The sequence below is a fragment of the Squalius cephalus genome, assembly GCF_949319135.1.
Source record: "Squalius cephalus genome assembly, chromosome: 24".
NCBI classification, from domain to species: Eukaryota; Metazoa; Chordata; class Actinopteri; order Cypriniformes; family Leuciscidae; genus Squalius; species Squalius cephalus.
This window is the reverse complement of record NC_137145.1, coordinates 27,470,753-27,492,756: the sequence shown is the minus strand read 5'-3', so window position 1 is coordinate 27,492,756 and position 22,004 is coordinate 27,470,753. Positions and strand designations below refer to the sequence as shown.

At 39.6% G+C, this 22,004-nt stretch overlaps 1 protein-coding gene across 7 annotated transcripts in view; it reads right to left on the bottom strand.

Annotated features, from left to right (window-relative positions):
• Positions 1–1,155: 1,155 nt before the first annotated feature.
• The window catches only part of psd3l (pleckstrin and Sec7 domain containing 3, like), a 127,234-nt gene continuing 106,385 nt past the window's right edge, over positions 1,156–22,004 (bottom strand). For all 7 annotated transcript variants that reach the window (XM_079862232.1, XM_079862233.1, XM_079862234.1 and 4 more), the window contains 6 exons: positions 14,077–14,267; positions 9,799–9,869; positions 8,130–8,287; positions 7,767–7,911; positions 7,047–7,190; positions 1,156–3,904 (listed from right to left, as the gene is read on the bottom strand). In XM_079862232.1, coding sequence (XP_079718358.1) covers positions 3,704–3,904; positions 7,047–7,190; positions 7,767–7,911; positions 8,130–8,287; positions 9,799–9,869; positions 14,077–14,267 — 910 coding nt within the window. In that variant the 3' untranslated portion in view covers positions 1,156–3,703. The remainder of the gene's footprint in view (positions 3,905–7,046; positions 7,191–7,766; positions 7,912–8,129; positions 8,288–9,798; positions 9,870–14,076; positions 14,268–22,004) is intronic.

Sequence of the window (22,004 nt, the reverse complement as noted above, 5' to 3'; positions counted from 1 at the left end):
TATAAATGAAGATGACTTGACTGGCCGTTTAGAGGGCTTTGGGGGAAGGGTAAACACCGTAGAGAGACAGTACTGTACGGTGCATGAGAACTGGATGTCTGAATTGATCAGAGCTTGTCTAAGTGCTTTAACTGTCCATTTCTAGAAGACATGGTAGAAGAAGACATGAAGGAAGACAGTGATGTCTCGCTGGCGGGGGAGACCTGATGTCTTGAGGTTCGGGACCGCTCGGGTAGGCTGGCGCCCTCGCTCCTCGGGCCACTGGATCGCAGAGGAGATTCCTCAGAGACCAAAGATCCTTCATCGGACTGGAAGAGCTGGATCTGGGACATGATGAGCGGGGCCGAATGCCGGAAAACTGTCGAGGAACAGAGGTGAGAGACGGCGATTTACAGGCTTCCTTAGAGCTGATTGGCTGGATTATCTGAACACGCTCCTCACAAACTTTATTAAAATAAACTTAATAGTGCACATATATGTTTTGCTTTAATGTATGTTTGGCTATCTTCAAACTTCTGTCATGTTAATGTTACTTTTATGTAATGTTTATTTCACCTCAGACAATTTCACAATTTAATTTTACCTCAGATTGCATGTTTTCTCCGTCACTCAGAGAAATGTCCACTCAGACGACAAGAACATTATGAATGACAATTATATAGTCAACAAAACTTTTTTTTATGGAATATTGCAGTTTTTTTTTTTTCAAGTGGCTCGTAATCTTGAATCAGAATACCTTCCACTTGCAGCATCTCTTCTCTTCTCTGATGACGAGGGCGGAGCAATAACCTGTCACTCACATGACATCCAAACCACAACCATCAAATCATCCAATCATTTCCCCACAGACAAAATCAAGCCCCGCCCACATTTGATCTTGTTCCAGAAGAGTTTCACTCGGATATACGTCACAATAGAAGAAAAGATGAGCACAACAACAGTTGCTATATCAATATCCTGACGAATACAATAGCTTTAAGTAATGTATAGTTGCTGGTCAAGGTTTTCATTTGCATTTATACACAACGCCTGCTAATTCAATATGTGTTGACTTACAATAAGCAGGCTAACTGTTATTTGAGGAAATTGGTTTATATTAAGCTTGAATCAATTTGTCCCACATATACTAAATGACAAATGAGTGCAGATGCAATGAACGATTAAATACAGTATTTTATTCACTGAAGCCAACATTGTGTCCCTGATCTTAGTGGGCAGGCGTAAGACACGCATGCCGAGAGACCACAACCAACACATCCAGTCTTCTGAACACAGGGCAACAGGCATATTTAACAACATTTACAGATTGAAAGGAGTGGTACAGGATCACAGCTAAAAAAGGTATTTCACTCTATCTGAGTTTGGACACCAATCGGCCCAACTGATGGCTAAGGCGCATTAAAACCAGCAGCTCTCCTTCAATACTCACACAATTGCATTTTGAGAGGAGATCATACATTACAGGGTTTGATACAGAGTAAACGGACAAAGATGACATCCCTGGAAAAATCAACATCATGGTAAACATGAGCATTTGCACCCAGGAGATAAAAAGGAGTATTCCAGTCAAAATATTGTCATTAAGAAAGAAAGATATTCCACTTTTCATTGCAAACCTCTTCACTGCTTCACTGCACGCAAGTCACACTTTATGCGGTTTTTCATTTGCGTTGTTATTGTTATTTTGAAACCCTACAGTGCACTTGCATGCCACCATCTCTTTGTTAACCCTTTTTCTGATTTTCTTGTATTGTTCTCCTCATCCTATGTAAAATATGAACAAACTATTTAAAAGGACTAAATCTGTGTACAACGTGCACTGTTAAAGGGTTAGTGCCAGAGTCACAGCTCACAGAAAACTGTTTGGTCTGGAGAAGCGGTGAACACCAGTCAACATAACACAGACTAACACATGAGAGGAAGAGTCCATCTCTTCATATATATCACCACTCATCCCGATGACAGTTCTGTAGCATTCATTACTATCTGTGTATATACTGCTCAAAAGTAATTGCATTTTTTTGTTCTAAACAGCAACAAATAAATAAAAAATAAACATTGTCTAAGTGCTTCTGTGTGAGCAACAATATAAAGTCTGTTGAAAGAGCTAGTAATGACAAAAACACAAAGTAGATATGAACGAATCCTTTCTATCTGTCAAATTCGAACAAAAATAAAGTGTCCTTAAAAACATTTCAAGTAAACAAATGTCATTATAGACGGCAGGGACTAATATCTGTAATGTGAATAGCTTTCCATGTAGATTCCTTTTAAACCCTTAAAAGTTCAAACAAGTGAATAGATCCGGCATTGACGGTCGCTGTTGGTGTGTAATAAACACGTTCATATAGTGTTCACGTCAGTTCTGTCTGTAATGAAAATGACATCGTAAAATTCAAGATCAGCATCACGTAAAGCAACGGTTTCAAACCTAAATGCTCTAAACTCTTCTAGAAAACGTGTCTTTGAACAACCTAAACATGACAGCAAAAATACACAAGCACAGACAAACACACACAACTTTACACGAGTGAAAATGTACCTTCGGCTGTGTACCTTCAATAAAATCAACCAGCGATTTGGTTATGCTTGAAAAACCTGCGATATAATGAAGTAACATATCACTACCCTTTATAAAGCTCTCTAAAAGAGTCAAAAGAACTGATAAAGTGCACTATAAATACTACTGTCATCTTTACAACAATAATGCTCTCAACTGAGAATTAAAAATTCAAATATATAAGATTATAAAATACAGAAAAGGAGCATTGGCATTTACACTACTGAAAAAGCAGAAGTATACTCTTTACTTCAACAAACAGATAAAAAAATAAATGGCACAAACTGCACAGTTGTTGATGTGAAGATCAACATCATCTCGCAGTCTGAGACGCCGCCACTCAGCAAGTCCCTCCAAATCATCATTAGAAAATAATCTATGTAGAGTTTCGGTCCTTTGCTGCGACATGCTGGTACAATCCATTAACGATAAGTGTGAGCAGATATTATACTGAGAGTCTGGTGGTTTGTTAGTAGGTGGTTAGTATGTCGGTAGTGGATATATCAGCGACGACAGCGGGAGGCTTTCGTCACAAATTCGGTTTCATAACCATGCGCCGAAATCCTGAAACTCTTCTCGCGTCACATCAGGCCACCGCTGTCGGTTTATATCCGCCGCTTGTTTGTATGCTAAAATAACAGCTAACGCTCCGAGTGAGACTATATCTACCGCCTAGCATATGTATGTATGTGGACGTTTCCAAGAAAATACTTCTCTTGAAAGAAAAGCAAATTAGGGGACAGCACAATCAAGAGAGTCACGTTCTCTGAACGACACCGGTAGCACTTTATTTTACAGTCCCGCTCTGCATGCACGTACTATAGTAACTATAGATGCTAACCCTGAAACTAACCTTAACCCATGTAGTTACCTAATACTACGCTTGTGTTCGCACTCGTACTGTAAAATAAAATGCGACCATGAAATCTTTACACGCTAACAAATAAAAAGAAAACCACACTATTTGCTCCACAAGCACCAGCTGGTCAAGGGAGACACCGAGATTTACAACTTCCAATCAATTGATCAATTTACATTTTACACAAATGTTACCCGATACAACTGTCGGCAGGTAAATAAATTACATCAAAATACAGTCACGCGTGATATACAATGGCTCTCCGTGAGGAAGCAGAAGGCCGCCTATGTGAGCTTGGGCGTTTCGGGCCGGTAGTCCTTGCGCTCGGATGTGTTGCGCTTGACCTTGGCGCTGGCCGGCTGAGACTCTTGGTTGAGAGAAGGGCTGGACTGGGACTTCTTCAGCGCTGGGTCCCCGTCCCGGGCCGTCAGGATCTCCTTCACACCCTCCTTCAGAAGCTTCACGTACATCTCGTAACGGTTCTCCTTCAGAGAGGAATCAGAAAACCCATTAGACTCCATTATCATGTCATCAGCTCCAACAACGGCTCAGCTCTGAACCCTGGCTGTGACTCGGACAGATACTGAACCTTTGAAGACGTCCCTCGCGACTCACTCGTCTAAAGGAGTAGTTCACTTCAGAATTAAAATTCTGATAATTTACTCTCTCCCACGTCATCCAAGATGTTTATGTCTTTCTTTCTTCAGTCAAAAAGAAATGAAGGTTTTTGAGGAAAACATTTCAGGATGTTTCTCCATATAGTGACTTCAATGGTGTCCAACGGGTCGAAGGTCCAAATGTGAGTTTCAGTGCAGCTTCAAAGTCTCGACACGATCCAGCCGAGGAATAAGATTCTTATCTAGACAAACCAGCGGACATTTTCTAAACAAAATAAACCATTATATACTTTTTATCCACAAATGCTGGTCTTGCACTAGCTGTGATCACGTTGAAAGGTCACGCGTGTTCCGGTTAAAAAATGTAGGGCGAAAAACTCCAACTTCAAAATCGCCCAACATCGTTGTTTTACCTTTTTTCACGTTATAAATGGCGTTTGACTTAGTCTTTGCACATTCGGTTTGTAAACACTGGGTCTCAACGTAATTACGTAATGTGTACAGCTAGTGCAAGACGAGCATTTGTGGTTAAAAAGTATATAATGGTTTATTTTGTTTAGAAAATGGTTTGTCTAGATAAGACTCTTATTCCTCGGCTGGATCGTGTCGAGACTTTGAAGCTGCACTGAAACTCACATTTGGACCTTCGACGCGTTGGACCCCATTGAAGACACTATATGGAGAAACATCCTGGAATGTTTTCCTCAAAAACCTTCATTTCTTTTCGACTGAAGAAAGAAAGACATGAATATCTTGGATGACATTGGGGAGAGAAAATCATCAGGAAAACTTAATTCTGAAGTGAACTACTTGTTTAAGGCAAGACCACTGTTTTTTCATGCACTGGAGCTATTTTGCTTCCATAACAAGTCTTCTTTCAGACTAGTGGATAGAGAATATCCAAAACACACATTTAAGTGTCTATTTCATTACACTTCATCTATTACGTCTGTAGATTTCAATTACAATACATATCTTAGAAGGCATTTTCAGAAAGTCTGAAATATCGACTTCAGCAGCTCTAGCAAACACCAGACTTTACAGTTGTATTCCTTATCTGTGATCTGAAGGGTTTCACAGAGGGGTTTGTTCATGTATAATTTGCCTGATTAAATATGTTATATATTTTATTCCTAAAAACCTGGTGAAAATGTATATTTTTTCTGGCTGTTGACAGCATTTTTTAATTTATGTTAAAAGAGATCCTAAATCCCCCCTGTAAAAACCTTTGACTTTAGCGTGTCAACAAAACGAAACAAGAATTTTGAACTTTATAAAATATGTTTAGATTTCTGTCTTTGGAAATGTATGCAAATGTAATTTAACAATGCTCATTTTGCATATAACATAACATTTCAGAAACCTGTATTAGAAAACAATTTAATGTACTGTGGACACATGTTGGGGAAGTATGGTGAAATCGCAGATGTTTTGGTGTCTTGCTCAGAGCACACACACAGCACTCCTCACATTTGATTTCAGCAGCATGTTGCTTTTCTAGCACAAAAATGCACACTGGGTAAACTTTGTAACGTGGGACTATTCTCTGTTGATCGTTTTCTGTACTGAATGAAATCTAGTTATAATAAATCTATTATAATTTTCCTCAGTTTCTACCATTTGGAATTCATTTTATTCACTGAGCTTGTTGCAGTGCATTCTGGGATTGGCTTATCTGGGAAGGATATATGCGATGCTGCAAAGAGTTTGCCCAAAGCCTGCGGTCTTAAACAGCTGTTGTGTTGAAGGTGCACATAAAGATGTGGCCTAAACACACCAATCACTAATGTCTGGAACGGAGCTAAACTCTAATACAGTGTAATAAACATTAACTTACAAAAGTACGAAATAAATCTCATATCATTCTGATTATGGGATATATTTCTCAGGGTGGTCCTGGCAGTTAAAAGGAGCGATTCATTAAAGATCCACGTTCAGGAGGGTCTTTTACCCTTCAACTGTAAAACACACGGACTGGATATTGATCCTGATGCCTGGCCAAAGGACTTTAAAGGGTTTATTTCTTCCCACAGAGGTGTTTCTTTTATTAACTGTGGCTGAAAGCCCATCAGAGTGGATGTGTGTTGCATCGGTGTGTGATTGGTCCAGTTTGTTATTAGGAAGGGTTAATACACTGCATTACCAGAGAACTAATAAAACTGAGTTCACTTTAACCAATTACATCATTCCACTGGGTTAACCATAATAGAGTGTATAATCTACATGTGTATATATTTGTGTTATTTGTGTCTCAGTGTTGTATTATTTATGGCACACATTGCACCCCCTGCGCTTGATGACGAGCCATTATCCATCTGTTCAACTGACTCACTCAACGCAGCTCGATAGTTCACACTAAAATGAACATTGTCATCATTTACTCTGCCTCATGTCGTTCCAAACCTGCATGGCTTTCTTTCTTCAAAGAAGATGTCTGAAGAATGTTGAAAGAAGATGAATGTTGGTAAACAAACAATTTTGGTTCCCATTGACTTAGCTGCTTCTCGGTAGAAAATATTTGTTTGATGATTTTGATCAAAAACATCTTTGATAACAGGAATGAATGGTGTACACTGTCAACACAACAACTGTGTATCAACAGACTTCAAAGATTATTTGATTTTTGGAGATGTTTTAAACAAAATTGTTACAATATTAATTATTATTTATGCTTTAAGACTACATCAAATGATTAAGGTACATCAAAAAGCGCTGATTTGAATTCATTAAATATGAACAAGTATTTACACAGCATCTTGTTTAAAGTTTAAAGCGCAGCCTCTCTGATAAGAGCACAGTTTGATTCTCCTCCTCTGACCTTAACTATCAATCTCAGCCAGAAAATGAAACGGCTTCAGTAAACACATTTCCATAAATTCTGGGCGAGTTCATCCCTGACAGTCTAGATGAGGAAACGTCAAAGACTATGAATGCGAGTGGAAAATACGGCCAAGGTAAACCTGAGATGCTTGATTGTGTCTCTTGATCATAAAAAGGCAAGGCCGCCTACCTCAAACTCTAGGTAGTGCTCCTTCAAGCGGTACTCATCGATCTCTTTGGCTTTGACCTTCTTATCTGGCGGGTAGGATCTGTGCTCGGCTAACTCTGTGGAGACGTGCTTCAGCTTGGCCTCGTGCGACTTGAGCTGCTCTTCCTGAAACACAACAGACACATCAAACCATCACCAGTTATCCCAGACCTCAGCTCGTCCCGTCAGCGGCGCCTCAAGCTGGTGCACACTGTGAGATTCTGGCCACGGTTTGGCCGTCTGAGACTATTTAGCAAAGCCTAAAAGAATCCTCTGATCCTAGGCTAAAATCTGAAGTCTTTGATTGTTAGTTTGACATGTTCAGCCAATTAATGACCGTTGTGATCACATTTTACCTCTGACAATTCTGGCAGTGTCAGAAGATTCGACTCACAGTCCTGCAGTGTCCTTGTTTTTCAAGAGATTTCTTTGTAGCCACCGTTTCAATCCCGCGTATAATGCAGCTCACAATCACTGAACACGTCATTGACTAATAATGTAAAACTCCAGATGAGTTTGCTTGTGTGCGTCTGTGTTTAACGTGTCTTAACTGTTGTACAGTCTGACATTAATGACAACTGAGATCTTACAGTGTGACATGACTTACAGTGATGATCATGTTCGTACAGTCTGACAAGCAACAATCGTAAAGGACTATAATAAATCGCAGTGTGCACCGGCTTTCCTCTCCTGTGAACACACCTGAGACATGCGTGTGGTGGTGGCCGGCAGCAGCGGGCGGCTGAACTTCTTCTGAGAGCCAATGGCAGCGGGGAAGGACGGGGCCGAAAACATGGCCGCCACTGAGTTTATTATTCCAATCCAGGACTCCATTTCCTCAGGGCTCCTGCAGAGAAGAGATTTCACATGTTCACTTGAGGAAGGCCATGCGACAGTTGTGCAAACTCACAGTCAGCCTCACGCAGGAATAAAAGGCCTGCGGGCAGACCAATGGAAGAGATAAACGAGGCTTAATTGAGCTTGAACTGAAGCATGAAATTAGATTTGTGGTTGAGTTTGCAGTGTTTCAGTGTAGAAGTGCTGGTGTCTGCGAGCGGATCTTACTGGGCCTGGAAGAGGAACACTCTCCAGTCAGCCGTCTTGAGCTTCAGCACATTGGGCTTCTTCTCGTAGTCCATGGCCTTGATGGCGAGAGCGTGATGCACGCTGATGGCGTTCTTCAGATCGTCCTCCGACAGGGCCTTCTCCGGCTTATACTCGTCCTGCAGAGGCACACACACACACACACACGACAACGTTGAACAACGGATCAGCACAGGGAACTGAGGAATTACACTAGACTGCTTCAGATTACAGTACCTTACAGATTCAGTAGATGTGTGTGTGTGTGTGTTTGTGTGAGAGTGCATGCGAGCGAGCGTGTGAGTGAGCGTGTGTGAGAGTGCTTGTGTGCGAGCGTATGAGTGTGTGCGAGTGAGTGTTTTGTGTGATAGTATGAGTGTGTGTTTGTGTGTGTGAGTGTGAGTGGAGCGTATGAGTGTGAGTGAGCGTGTGTGTGAGAGTATGAGTGTGTTACAGTGTGTGTGTGTGTGTGTGCGCAAGCGTGTGTGAGTGTGTTTGTGAGTGCAAGTGTGTGTGCGTGCGCAAGTGTGTGTATGAGTGAGTGTTTGTGTAAGCACTATGTATTTGAAGAACTTCAAACTAAAAATACACTTTACTCCTGTTCGCCGTTGTGATGAGATACTTAGTAAATTGTGTTCACTCAATGGCTGGCTGTCTAAGTGGTGTCCGCAAAATAATACAGAATTCATAGATGATTGGAAAAGTTTTTGGGGCAGACCTGACCTGTTGAAAAGAGATCCCAAACCCATTTAAGGGTAATAATTTAATTGATGTTCAACAAATAAAAAACAGCAATAATACAAATGAACAAATTATAAAGCTCGGGTTGCTGAATATTCGATCCCTTACTTCAAAAGCACTTATTGTTAATGATATGGGACCAGGATGTTGGAGCCATAAAGTTACAGAGACAGAATATAATATTGTTACACAATGGACTAACAGGATGAATTGCATGTTTTGCATTTCCTGCAGACAGCCATTTTAAACAGGAAGTGATGTAGGAAGGGGGAGTGCATTTTTTTAACCTCTTTTTCGTTTACTTGCTTGAAACAAAGTTTTGCTCAAACTGGTTTGGAGTAGAATCAAATATACTTTCCTATATAGAAGCAGCCACAAACAAAAGGAAGCCATTACAAGTATAATCTTTCTAAGCATATTATTTCCTCCACAGTAAAGGGCCTGAATGAAATGATAATGAGGAAGCCATCCAGCAGCACATCTCCTGCTCCTCTGATGAGAGTCGTTCGCTATGATTGCTGAACATCATTAGCTGATAAAGCCTTGCAAACCTGAGGCTGCGGGGACAGTCAGTCACCAGCACTAATATATGCACAGGTAGACATTTCACGCCATTGTCTCACGCCTGTGACTTCTACATCACTGCACAGCTAACTAATGCAAGATGAAATGGAGCACATAAATAAACTATTGTACTGGAGAATGTGTGGTGCTGGGACACTTCTTTCTTTGATGGGCTCTGAAAAGGTTTGTCAGACCCGAAATAAACGTGTGAATGTGATTACCTCTCAGCATCCGAGTCTCCCAGGAGGAGAAATTGAATTATTATTGATCATGTTAGCGGGTAATGATGGAAATTTGATTAATATGCAGTGCGGGGAGGGGACAATGAAAGAGTGGAAAAACAAACCTTCTGCAAATAGAGGATCATGCCTTTGAGAACAGCATAAAAGGTTTTCCAGCCTCGCTTTCCTCTTGGTGCTAGAGAATACAAAAAATGTAAATATTAAAATCATGATGATAACATTATTACAGAGGAATTAAAAATGTCTCCACGCCATTAAAACAACTGGTTGTGTGATGTAAAAAATTAAACATAGATAAATCAAATTATAACTTTTGCTCCATTCATGTAAAAATGACAGCCTATGCAATGCCACTGAAAACCAAAGTGACACATTTGAGAGAGAAAAATAAATAAATAAACCCACCCTAACTGCATACGTGTGCACACCCTTTTATAAACGGGTATGTGACTGTGTTGAGAATGAACTAATGGTAAAGCTCAAGCTCTGTCTTCAGCTGAAGGGACTCGGATCAACTCCAAATAAACCTCGGCTGCTCTTGTAGGATCTTCTAAGTTGCTGCTACTACAAGAGCCATGGATCATTGTTGAAAGGTTTTGCTCAAGAAAGAGCTACAAAAACATTTCCAAGGCATCAGATAAACCATGGAGCGCAGTGAAGACAGTCATCAACAAGTGGAGAAAGTGCGGCGCAACAGTCACATGATCAGGAACAGGGCCGAAACTGATGAGAAGACAGCTCTTTCTGGCAAGCCCTGGTTGCTCCCTACATGTGACGACTACAGTCAAACCAAAATTTATTCAGACAACTTTAACATCTCTCATCTTATCACAGTTATTCACTATAGTTTAGAAAATGGTAATAAAATATGACATGAACTCAAATCAGTTGATATTTCTCTGGTTTTGTCCATCCTTCTGTTAGACTGTCTCACACATGAAATATGCTGAATATCTGTCAGCTGTTAAATGTAACTACACAATTAGATAATACCAGTTTAGCTCAACCGATTACCAAGCGATGCTTCATTTTGTTCAGTCTGTGTGTAAAAAGGTCGCATTAGCAATTAAAGAAAAAACACGAGATGGTCAGGTCAAAGTGTCTCAGTAATTTTTGGTCCCAAATTTGTATAAATGTTACTGGTAGTCACTGTATGAATTTTTGGGTATAATGTCACAGTTTACTTTATTTTGCAATCCTCACTTACATAAATGAACTATAGAGTCCTGCACCCACTAGTGAAAAAAAAAAGAATAAATTATATCTGGTGTCGAAATAATTTTTGGTTTGACTGGATCTCCCATATTCGCCATCTGTCTGGGTTATTGGGCAGAATGGCAAGATGCAAGCCTTTCTGACACAAAAACATCCAAGCCTAACTAAACTCTGCAAAAACATTTATTCATTCTCCCAAAACCATGTGGAAAAATTGAAAGTGGAAATATTGAACTTTTAGGACAAAGTCTGCATGGCGCAAAAACAAAAGAACAGCATGCCCATGGTGAAGCATGATGGTGCAGAATCAGGCTTTTCTGGAGCCGGGCTTCAGTGGAGGTGGAGGGAACCATGGGTCGCTCCAAGTACCAGTCAGTTTTTGGCACAGAACCTTCTGGCATCTGATGGAAAGCTGAAAATGAAGAGAACTTTCACCTTTCAGCATGACTGATCCAAAACACTCATCTAAATCAACAGCAGAATGACTTCAGTAAAGAAAGATGAATGTTTTGGAATGAGCCAGTCCGGATCTGAAGTCCTGAAGAGGGCTGGGCACAGGACGTGCAAAATGTGTCATTTGGGTTTTCAGTGGCATTGCATAGGTTGTAGTTTTACATTAAACATGCAAAAAGTTCTGAAATGATCAGATTTATTGATCAGATGATTTACATCACAAACTGGCTGTTTTAACAGGGGTGTGAGGACTTTTTATATTCAATGGCAGTTCACAGTGACAATGGCTGTTAAACTCCAAAAATGACAAATAAAAAGATATAAAAATATCATAACTGTAATCCATCTATGACTCATGCACTATTTTTCAAGTCCCCTGAAGTCCTATGCTTTGTGTGAGGAACAAACATGATACATGATCATTTTTGATGTTATCGTTATCGGTCCAATAAGAAAATTAGGCAGAAATATTAAAGTCGATAAATAATGGATTATTTCCTTCAAGCTGGGACACTTTGCGCACTGTTCTCAATGTTTTTGAATTGCTTGAAATATGATTGGAATCCCTTCAAAAAAGGAAAATCCAGTTAAGTGCAACGAGAAGCGCAAGTGCAAGTATCGGCTACATAAAATTATAATGAGAACTTTATAATTGTGTGCTTGGGACATGGATTTTAATGGTGAGACTTTTGTTTTTTTAATCAGGCTCTCAAAAATTATATAAAATTTGGATTTAGATTAATCAGCCGATATATCGGTTATCGGCTTTCAAATATAAAGAATTATGGGTTATTGGCATGATCCAAAATGTTGATATCGGTGCATCCCTAATTAAGATGCTATTCACTGATAATATGCTTCTGCATACTAATCATCACAATCAGTAACAACATAGTAAAAGTAACATGGACTGCTTTTGGAGCTCAACAGAATCTGTTCTCATTCACTTTGTGTTCACATTGGATTCAGATTGACATGAGGGTGAGTACATTTTTTTTTTTTTTTTTAACTGTTCCTTTAGTCCTGTATTTTCCATACTGTTGTGTTAGAAAGGGTCAAACATAGGATGAGCATTACCCTTTGAGTGAGACACTTCAGCACTCTGCTCCCCCTCTGAAGGGCATCACTTTTTTCTGTCGAATGATTCCCGTGATGGTGCCTCTGCAGAACAGCTTTATTTACGGCAGTGCTTTAGGAGCTTTGGGAAGCATCCGAACACTTTAGGGTTCTCAGAAGTGTGCCGCGTCTCACTGATGGCACCTCTGGGACCCTGGCCTGAATGCTCTCAGCATGTGATGCATCAGATCACTAAAGCCCTGCTGTTTTTATCCTGGTTGTAATGCGCTCATTAGACCGCACTGGCATGGCTGGCATTGGAGCGTGGCGTGCCCAATAAACTCATGTCTTCTGCCAGAGCCGGCCAGTAAATCACAAACCAGTGCAGGTCTCAGTTTACCCCGTTAGACATGTTCAAACACCTTCTCTATATTATTATATATCTAACCCTGTTACACAGACTACTGTTCAAAGGTTTGGAGTCAGTAAGATGTTTTCTCTTCTGCACACTAAATCTGCATTTATTTGATCAAAAATACAGTAAAAACAGTGAAATATTATTACAATTTAAACAAGCTGTTTTCTATGTGATATACAGTTTTCTATGTGATATAGAGTGAAGTGTAATTTATTTCTGTGATCAAAGCTGAATTTTCAGCATCATTACTCCAGTCTTCAGTGTCACATGATCCATCAGAAATCATTCTAACATGATAATTTGCTGCACAAGAAACATTTCTGATAATAATCAATGTTGAACTTTTTTTTTTGCTGAATTTATTCTTTGATGAATAGAAAGTTCAAAAGAATAACTTTTATATAATTAATGTTGTAAATGGCTTTACAGTTACTTTTGATTATTTAATGCGTTCATGCTGAATACAACGCATTGTACTGATCCCAAAAGTTTGATCGGTAGTGTATATTATACAAAGTCAGAGATATTTACAGTTTTTGAAAGCATCATCTTAAATGTTCCTTTTGATCATATCAACTGTCCGTATTTGAGATTGTTTTCCCGCATGTTTGCTGGACGAGCTGAAATCGGTACGTCTCTTCAAACGGACACGAACAGCTCAGCAGGTTTTCAAGTGACTCTAGAATCTCATTAGGAAGGAAAAATAAGTGGGCATAATATATGAGAACCTACGGCCAAAATCCCATCTCACCATGTGTGCTTGCCAAAGCACTGAATCACACCTGCTTTAGCCTCGTTCACATCACACAGCGCTTATTTAATGCTCTTCCCCTGCTTACCCAGAAGCTTTACTTGTGAAGCGTCATAAATATAACCTGCTTATGAAAAAGGCTTTTAATTACACAAAGAATTAATGCATTAAAATGCTTCCAATATCTAAGTCATTCAAATGACCTGCCCAGCTTTTTAGCAAAATAAATGTTTAGTTAAACTGCTTTTTATCATGGTGTTTTAAACTTTAAATAAAAATAATAAATCATGGTTTGAGTCTAAGTTTAAGTTTAAGTTTAAGTTTAAGTCTTAAATCGAGTTAAACAATACAGTTTCAGAGTATTTTACTGTATTACCGTATCAAAATCCTTCTGCATGGATCATATACACTTTACATACAGTTGTTGTATTTGAGATGTTGCAAATGAAATGAACAGCACAAACGTCAGAACTCTGGACTGAATCTTACTTTTCTTCCCGTCCATGTCGGCGTGTATTTTGCGCGTCAGGAAGCCGGTTCTGTAGACGGCAGCGTTGGGGTCATGTGCGATGTCCAGGAACGGGTTACTGCCGCTGCTGATGCGACTGATGCTCTTCGTGTGAGAGTGATGGTTCTTATCGGCCAGCTCAGACAGAGACTTCTTCAGCTCATCTCCATCGCTAGAACACACACACACACACACATCCCATCAATGCATGCATGACAACTCTTCCATAGCCCTGACCATCATACGTACACCATAAAGTATCTATAGTGAGAGTTTGAACAGGTTCTGTATAATGTACGTGTGGAAATACAACTTGTGTGCGATGGTCTGATGTGTGGGAGAGTCTGCAGTTATTTAACATCACTGCAGGAATCCCCACAGAAACACACTGACTCATCTGTCATTTGCAGGAAAAAGCAGTTGACTGCATCTAAATGCCTCTTTTGCATGCATTTAAATGACAGCAAAAAAACAAATAAAGACAATTCATGCATCTGATTGGAATGAACAGTCCAATTTATACTAGGTCACATAGATGTTTCTCCACAAAATGGATATAAATGCACTATATGCAACTATTACAGAGTTCCCTTCTGCAATGCTCCCCATATGGCCGTTAGTGCTTCACAGTCACTCCATCATGACTGCTCACTCCTGTATGGATGTCAGCGCTCTTACACATCTATCCATCCTCCTGTCTATCTCGAAAGAGTCTTGGCTGGATTTTACACTTTTTTTTTTTTTTTTATGACCCGACACCTGTCCGATCGATAGAAACGCATTAAGTAACCAAATGTAAATAAATACCCCCAATAATAGAATTGGGATGAAACTGGTGTGCATTTCAGCAAGAACTAAAATTTACAATTTACTTGTTACAATTCAACCAGATATAGTGCCGCACCGTGTAGTTAAGGGTGTGTGGATCAGTTTGCTTGGTCCGGAGCCCAAAAAAAAAAACATTTAGTCCTGTTTAGAGTTCACATTAGCCTTTTTAACACCGAACATTATCAGGGATATGTTCACAGCCTGATTGGTCAGCTTTTATGAAGTAAATTTTGCGACTGAACTTACTGAGCATCTAAAACAATGCAGTGTTTTGGGCTAAACCGCACCAGAGTTAGTTTGGAAGCGGACAGAGACACATCTTTTCAGCGTCTCGGTTCGCTTGTTTGGCGTACACCAGGGTTCACACTTATTCAAGTGAGTCGCACTAACAGAGCAATCGCACCAGAGTTCGCTTTAATCCAACCAAACCTGCCCAGTGTCAACACACCCTGAGTCATTGCCATTCTTGCAAATGTAATTCATGTGCTCTTTTATAGCAACTTATTCACAAAAGTCAGCTATATGCCAGCTGCAGTTAACACACTAAACTGAATTTTGTATAAAAAATATTATATTATAATGTATTATGTTATAGATATTAGTAAATTTTTTGGCCAAGTTTGGCCGATTATATGATTTGCAAAATAGTAAATTGAGTCCCAAAACAACACATATTTATTTGAAATTGAGTCCCAAAATCAACACATATTTATCTTAGATAATGCAAAGATATTAATTCTAAGAGAATTCCCCTGTGCACGTCATTTATATTGTTATTTCCAACTTTAACATTTTAAATTTGTTTTTGCGATTAACCTTTGATGCATGATGAATGTATACTACCATTCAAAAGTTTGTGGATAGTAAGATGTATATTTTTTAAGGATTTCTATTTCAAATAAATACTGTTTATTTGAACTTTCCATTCATTAAAGAATCCTGATAATATAATAATGATAAATATGATAATAATCATAAATGTTCCTTGCCTGAAGGATCATGTGACACTGAAGACTGGAGTAATGATGCTGAAAATTCAGCTTTGATCACAGGAATACATTACATTTTACTATATATATATTCACATAGAAAACAGAAAACATTTTAAATTGTCATAATATTTCTCAGTGTTTACTGTATTTGTATCAAATATATGCAGCCTTGGTGAGCAGAAGAGACTTTTGAACAGCAGTGCATGACTTTAGTTTAGGTTTGTATAAACTACTTTTAAGGTGTTTTGAATCCTTTTCAAGGCTTGAAAGCTTCAATGCTCATTCATTTACTGCAACCAGTTCTTCAAAACTTCTCCTTTGTGTTCAACAGGAGGTGCAAAACCGGTTAAAGGTTTTAAAAAAATCGTTTTTGGGTGAAATATGCATTAAAGGGGACCTATTATGCCCCTTTTCACAAGATGTAAAATAAGTCTCTGATGAGTGTGTATGTGAAGTTTTAGCTCAAATACCCAACAGATCATTTTTTACAGCATGTTTAAATTGTCATTTTTTGGTGCTCAGAAAAAAGCGCTGTTTTAGTGTGTGCCCTTTAAATGCAAATGAGCTGCTGCTGCACGACACAGGGGGCGGAGCTTCAAGAGCTCACGCTTAGTCTCTCAGGACAATTTCATCTCACGGAATGATGATAATATCAGAAACTCTCAGTAACGGCGTTCATTTCGAGTCGGACAATAATGCCTACAGAGTCAGAGTGCTGTATAGAGATGGAACAGGTATAGTTTAGTAGTTTAATTACGGTTATATTAACGTTTGTCATCTGCTTGTATGTATCCACTATTAATAGCCTACAAGTCTGCTGTTTCGACCAGGTCAGAATGATGATCAAAAATATACTGATGAGTTTAATAAAGTTTATTGTACATCACACAAAAGATAAAGCGTCAGTTTTACTTCAGAAAATCACCGTAAGAGCTGAGTAAACACAGTATAAGAAGTGCATAAGTACATAAACGAATTTTGGTAGAGATGAGGGAGCATTTTCTTTGAATACAAAATAATTCCACCTCGTCTTCAGCGGCTGCCTCAGATTTCAGGAGTAAATAGAGAGAGCTATGTGGATTAATACATCCAGCCACACAACACCTACAACGCTTGGGAGACATTCTCGCAGTCAGTGCAGGAGCTGTGGACTCGATCAGGGCGGGGCTATGTTAGAACGGCAGTGTCTGTCAACACTCGTGGGCGGGGCCTGTGCTTAGTGACGTCACTAAAGCCGCATGCTGAAGACAGGTCGTTGGGAGACACTGCTGATGATTTATGGGGATTAATAAAAAAGGAGTGAGTGGATTTTTATCACTATTGGGTGGTTGTGCACACACACTGCCAACACACATTTATGTCCAAACAGCATGCAAAAGTGAATTTTGCATAATAGCTCGCCTTTAAGTTTTAATCTAACAGTGGTAAATCTGGTGTCCTTCTCTTTGTTTCACACAGCAGGAGGAGAAGATTAAAGACAGACAGCTTTAATCATGTGACCGCCGCATGACCATCAGAGGTCACAACTTGAAGAGGGTCTGTAACTGGGCACATGCCACTAAACGGACACTTCACTACCGCGCCTCTACACATTAATGGTTGAGGAGATGCATGAAGGGACAAAGACTGCAAGGTTCTCCAGTAAATGCGAGCACTCTGCCGGACTCTGTCCTGAAGGTCTGAGCTTCTGTCAGTCACGTTGCTAGGAAACTAACAATCCCAATAGCAGCCATTTACCTCGGCTTGCAATAATATGTTTGAAGCTCGAGACCACTACTTCCTCTGTGACATTAGTCGAGTGTCAGGAGGAGTATAAATGCTCAAAGATGCCCTTTACGTACACAGAATATTCTTCAAAAGAAAAGCTGACAAAAAGAAACATTAATAAATACTGACTTAGGCATCGAGTCAGTGTAGTCTCAGCCTGCAGACAGACTCACAGCACAGTCCCTAGTCTCGGTATATAAATAACCCTTTTAGAAGTTTTCCTGCACTTACTCGAGCTGAATCACACCATTAACCGGCAGATGGGATTTACTTACTCGCAAAATAAACCATCCACATACTTCAAATCAGAAAACAATTCATTTCACCCTCATTTCAACTTCACATTACAGGTCCTTTCATTCTCCCTCTCTCTGTTTGGTGCTCAGTCTCTACGTACTGTAGAAAACGCTATATAAACCCAGATATATGATGATGGAGGCAGATTATTTCAGCAAGATGACAAATGAACAGACTTTAATAACACAACCGCACTTTATGTGAATCGGCCGCACTTTTGCACATTTAAATAAAACCATCTAATGAAATAGGGCTGGAAACGTCTGCGCAACATACACAAAGAAATACTTTACATATTAAACCATCACCAGATGAGAAATGTTGACAATCTATTAAAATATCAATTGGAACTGACATTTCATACATCTGACGATAGCGGTTTCATTTTCATTAGTTTATGATTTTCTAATACAATATAAAATACAGCAGCAAACATTTTTAAATGAGTCGATTATTTACAGCTATTGACCAAAAGTTCACAGGTCGCATGTGTTTCCACTGGCTCTTTCACTCTGATTTACACTGGACAGGGCCAGACTAAATAAGTGCTGCTTGTATAGCAGAGCAATCAGAAAGAGTTCACCGTTGTTGGAGGGCAAAGGCTATTTCACATGTGAAGAATGTATAATTGTAACCAGGAAGTATGACCATATTAGCCCGGTTCTGTCAACACTGCACTGGCTTCCTATTAAACATCGCATCAATTTTAAAATATTACTGATTACTTACAAAGCACTAAATGGTTTCCTACCATTGTCCGGGAAGCAGACACACTCTGTCAGTTCAAAGCTAGACTAAAGACACATCTCTTTGACCTAGCATTCACATAATACATTATAGACTTCTATAATTCAGTGTTAGGCTGCATAGATTAGGTCAGCCGGAACCAGGAACACTTCCCATAAATCTTGATGTACTCGTTACATCATAAGAAGGATGGCATCTACACTAATATTAGTCTCTCTGTTTATCCCGAGGTTTTCCCGCAGCCTGCCGGATCCAGGCCGTATCCAGATCTGATGAAGGACCTGCGCCTGGACACGACGACAACGCAGTGCTGAAGTGCCAACTAGTCTCTCCCCTGTCAAGGCCTCCTTCCCTTCCCTTACCTCTGTACAGATAAAACGTTGTCGGGATAATTCCAGTTTGCGTGGCTACGTGGAAGCGATAGGAATTCTGTATTATTAATTTTAAGGCCAGACAAGTAGTTTGTTGAGTGTTGGTTTGTAGGGAAGGACTACACGCCTGCGCACATATATTCAAACACGCATACCTCTAGACTGAACTCGTAATACGCATGTGCACGTCGTCGGCGTTCTCACTGGTTCGCGTTTTTGAAGTTTGCGCAGAAAGAACTTAAGAGTTTTCTGTTAAAACGGTGTCGTGTTAGCGGCCCCTAAGGTAATAACTAATGATCGTTGCGACGGAAGTGAATCAAAACTACCTTTAGATGGACAATAACTTTATTCTAGAGCTGCTGTAAAGCCAAAACACTTTACTGTAATTTCCTCTTATCACTGTAAAGCTGCTTTGGAACAATCTGTATTGTTAAAAGCGCTATATAAATGAAGATGACATGACTTGACTTGTAACCTTTGACACCAAAGAAATGAAAGATGGATTTGTGTCCATTTTACCCCAAGACAAAATGAAATATCTGAAAACATACTGAAATTACTTTAGATGTTAAAATATATTCTCAAAACTCATAAGATTTGTAAACAAAGACAACAAGCCATATTTGTTTGTTGGCAGCAGGGGAGTCGCTAGGAATACGGGCTTGTGACTGTGTGTTGCTCTCGGCCCCTTTGTAGCCCTTACAGATCCAGCTGAGTGGCTGAGATTAGGGTGAGATACAGAGACATCTCCATCAGATTGTGGGTGAGGGACTGATATGTGCCCCTGTTTGGGTCTGTTCCATCCCTGAAAGTCATCCTGAAGGCCAGGGTATACTTCATTTTCAGCGTTACGCTCCGTCTCGCGCACAGTTTAGCACGCAAGCCTTTCAAAAGTGTACTCCGTTGGCCGGGAGCGTGGAAAGAGGCGTTACAGTGGACTCTGTTTCAAGCGCTCAAGTCACTTGCACATGTGCTGTTGTTCTCTGGACACAAAAGTTGGGCTGCACACGACAGTGTGGACGGACCCTGCTGATGATGTCACACGGAGAGTGCGCATACTTTCACCACAGTGCTGAGTGCAGACAGAGAGGTTAGGTAATAACAGTCCGTTACGGTATTTTCTGGTGTTCTGCTGGCAGCGTTGGGGAATGTTATTTTTTTAGAAGTAATGCTTTTCAATATTGCGCTACTCGCTAAAAAGGTAACTAAATATGTTAGTTACTTTTTATGGAAAGTAATGCATTACGTTACTTTAGCGTCACTTTTTCTCTTCTGGACTGGGCTTGCTTGATTGTTTTTTAATAACACACACGGTACATTTTTGGTAAATGCAACAGCCCTTTCCTACAGTGAAATGAATAGCCTCAGGCTGAAGGAAATGTGAGTTCACGTCTGTACAGTAGAGGGCGCCGCTCAAACAAACCCTTCAGCTGCTGCAGTTCTGGGTCAAAGAAGAATAGGACGCAGGAGAAGAAAGTTCAACACTCTTACTTCAGCAATAAAAACAAAGTCATTTTTGCTTATTGGTATGGCTGCATTGGATCATTGAAGGTCAGCAGCGAAGACATTGGTTAATAAAGTGAGATTAAATACAAAGTATATTTGTGTAATTTAACACATTTAATTATTGAAGGTTTGCGTAATAATTAGAGTTTGCTTTTCACGTTTTTATTCATTTTGAGGAACACTGAATGTGTTTTTGTGCAAGTGAGATGAGTAAAATGATGTTCACATTTAGTCTAGAACCACAATACTCATGTTTTCACACACACACACACACACACACACACACACACACACACACGCCTCTGCACTTACGATTCTCTCAACATGGGGAAAATAGAGCTGTCGGTCAGTACATGGGAAAACAAAGTCACTTGTCTTAATTGTATGCATAACAGATATTATTTTGTACATTTTAAAAGTTATGTGCCACTTTACTAGTTGAAAAAAGTAATCTGATTACATAACTTGTGTTACTTGTAATGTTACCAACACTGTGTACCGGTTCTAAGAAGTGTGATGGATTTTTTAATTAACTATAACTAACATTTATTTGTATTGCAGGATTAACAATTATATGCTTTTGAAACCTGAAATGTTCAGTTCAAGTCAGTCAGTGTGACTGAATAATGTCCGAATATAACAAAAGGTGAAATGAAAGACAGATATCTAAATGTATAAACTCATGACTTTGAATAACAAAGCTTCTACCTAGTAACAGAAGGGTTTTCTGAATAAGAACCAATCACATTGTAGGAAAATGATGTAAAGAATCATGTCACCTTTGCCGTGGTATATACAGTATTCTATAAAAACTGTTGTATTTTTTTTGCTGGTGGGATTCTCTCTGAAATTGCTCTGAGATCCTCCGGCGTGATTAAAGCCTATTCGAAGGCATGGTCTGGTTAATGCTGCGGGGCAGGTTAGGGGAACACTAGAGATCTTATTCCCCAGTGATAGTGTTCAAAAAGGAACGAGACGTCGTTCGACTCAGTGTGAGACTCTTAGGTAAGGTTAGATTGTGGTCCGGTAACTATAATTCTTAGGCATTTTATGCGGTCAGAATTGACTTGTCAGATGTGAATTTAAGTCAGGTGCGAAAGAAGAGAAAAATCTACAGCAGAATACACTATTGTGGTGAAACTGTTGGCCCTCATGGCATCGTTCCAGGGTCACCTTATCATGTAAAAGCATTGCTAAGACATAGCAGCACTTGTCTTCACGGTCAACTTTATTAGTGAATTAACTTTGGCCATTGAAATCTAAAGAGACCACTCTCACAACTTGACATGCCTACTGTAATTACTCATGTGTTAACCATCTTTACTGAGATTTCTGGGGCAGAAGTCGGTGTTGTCCCATGATTCTTCCGGTACATTCAGGGTAAGATGGCAATAACATTTA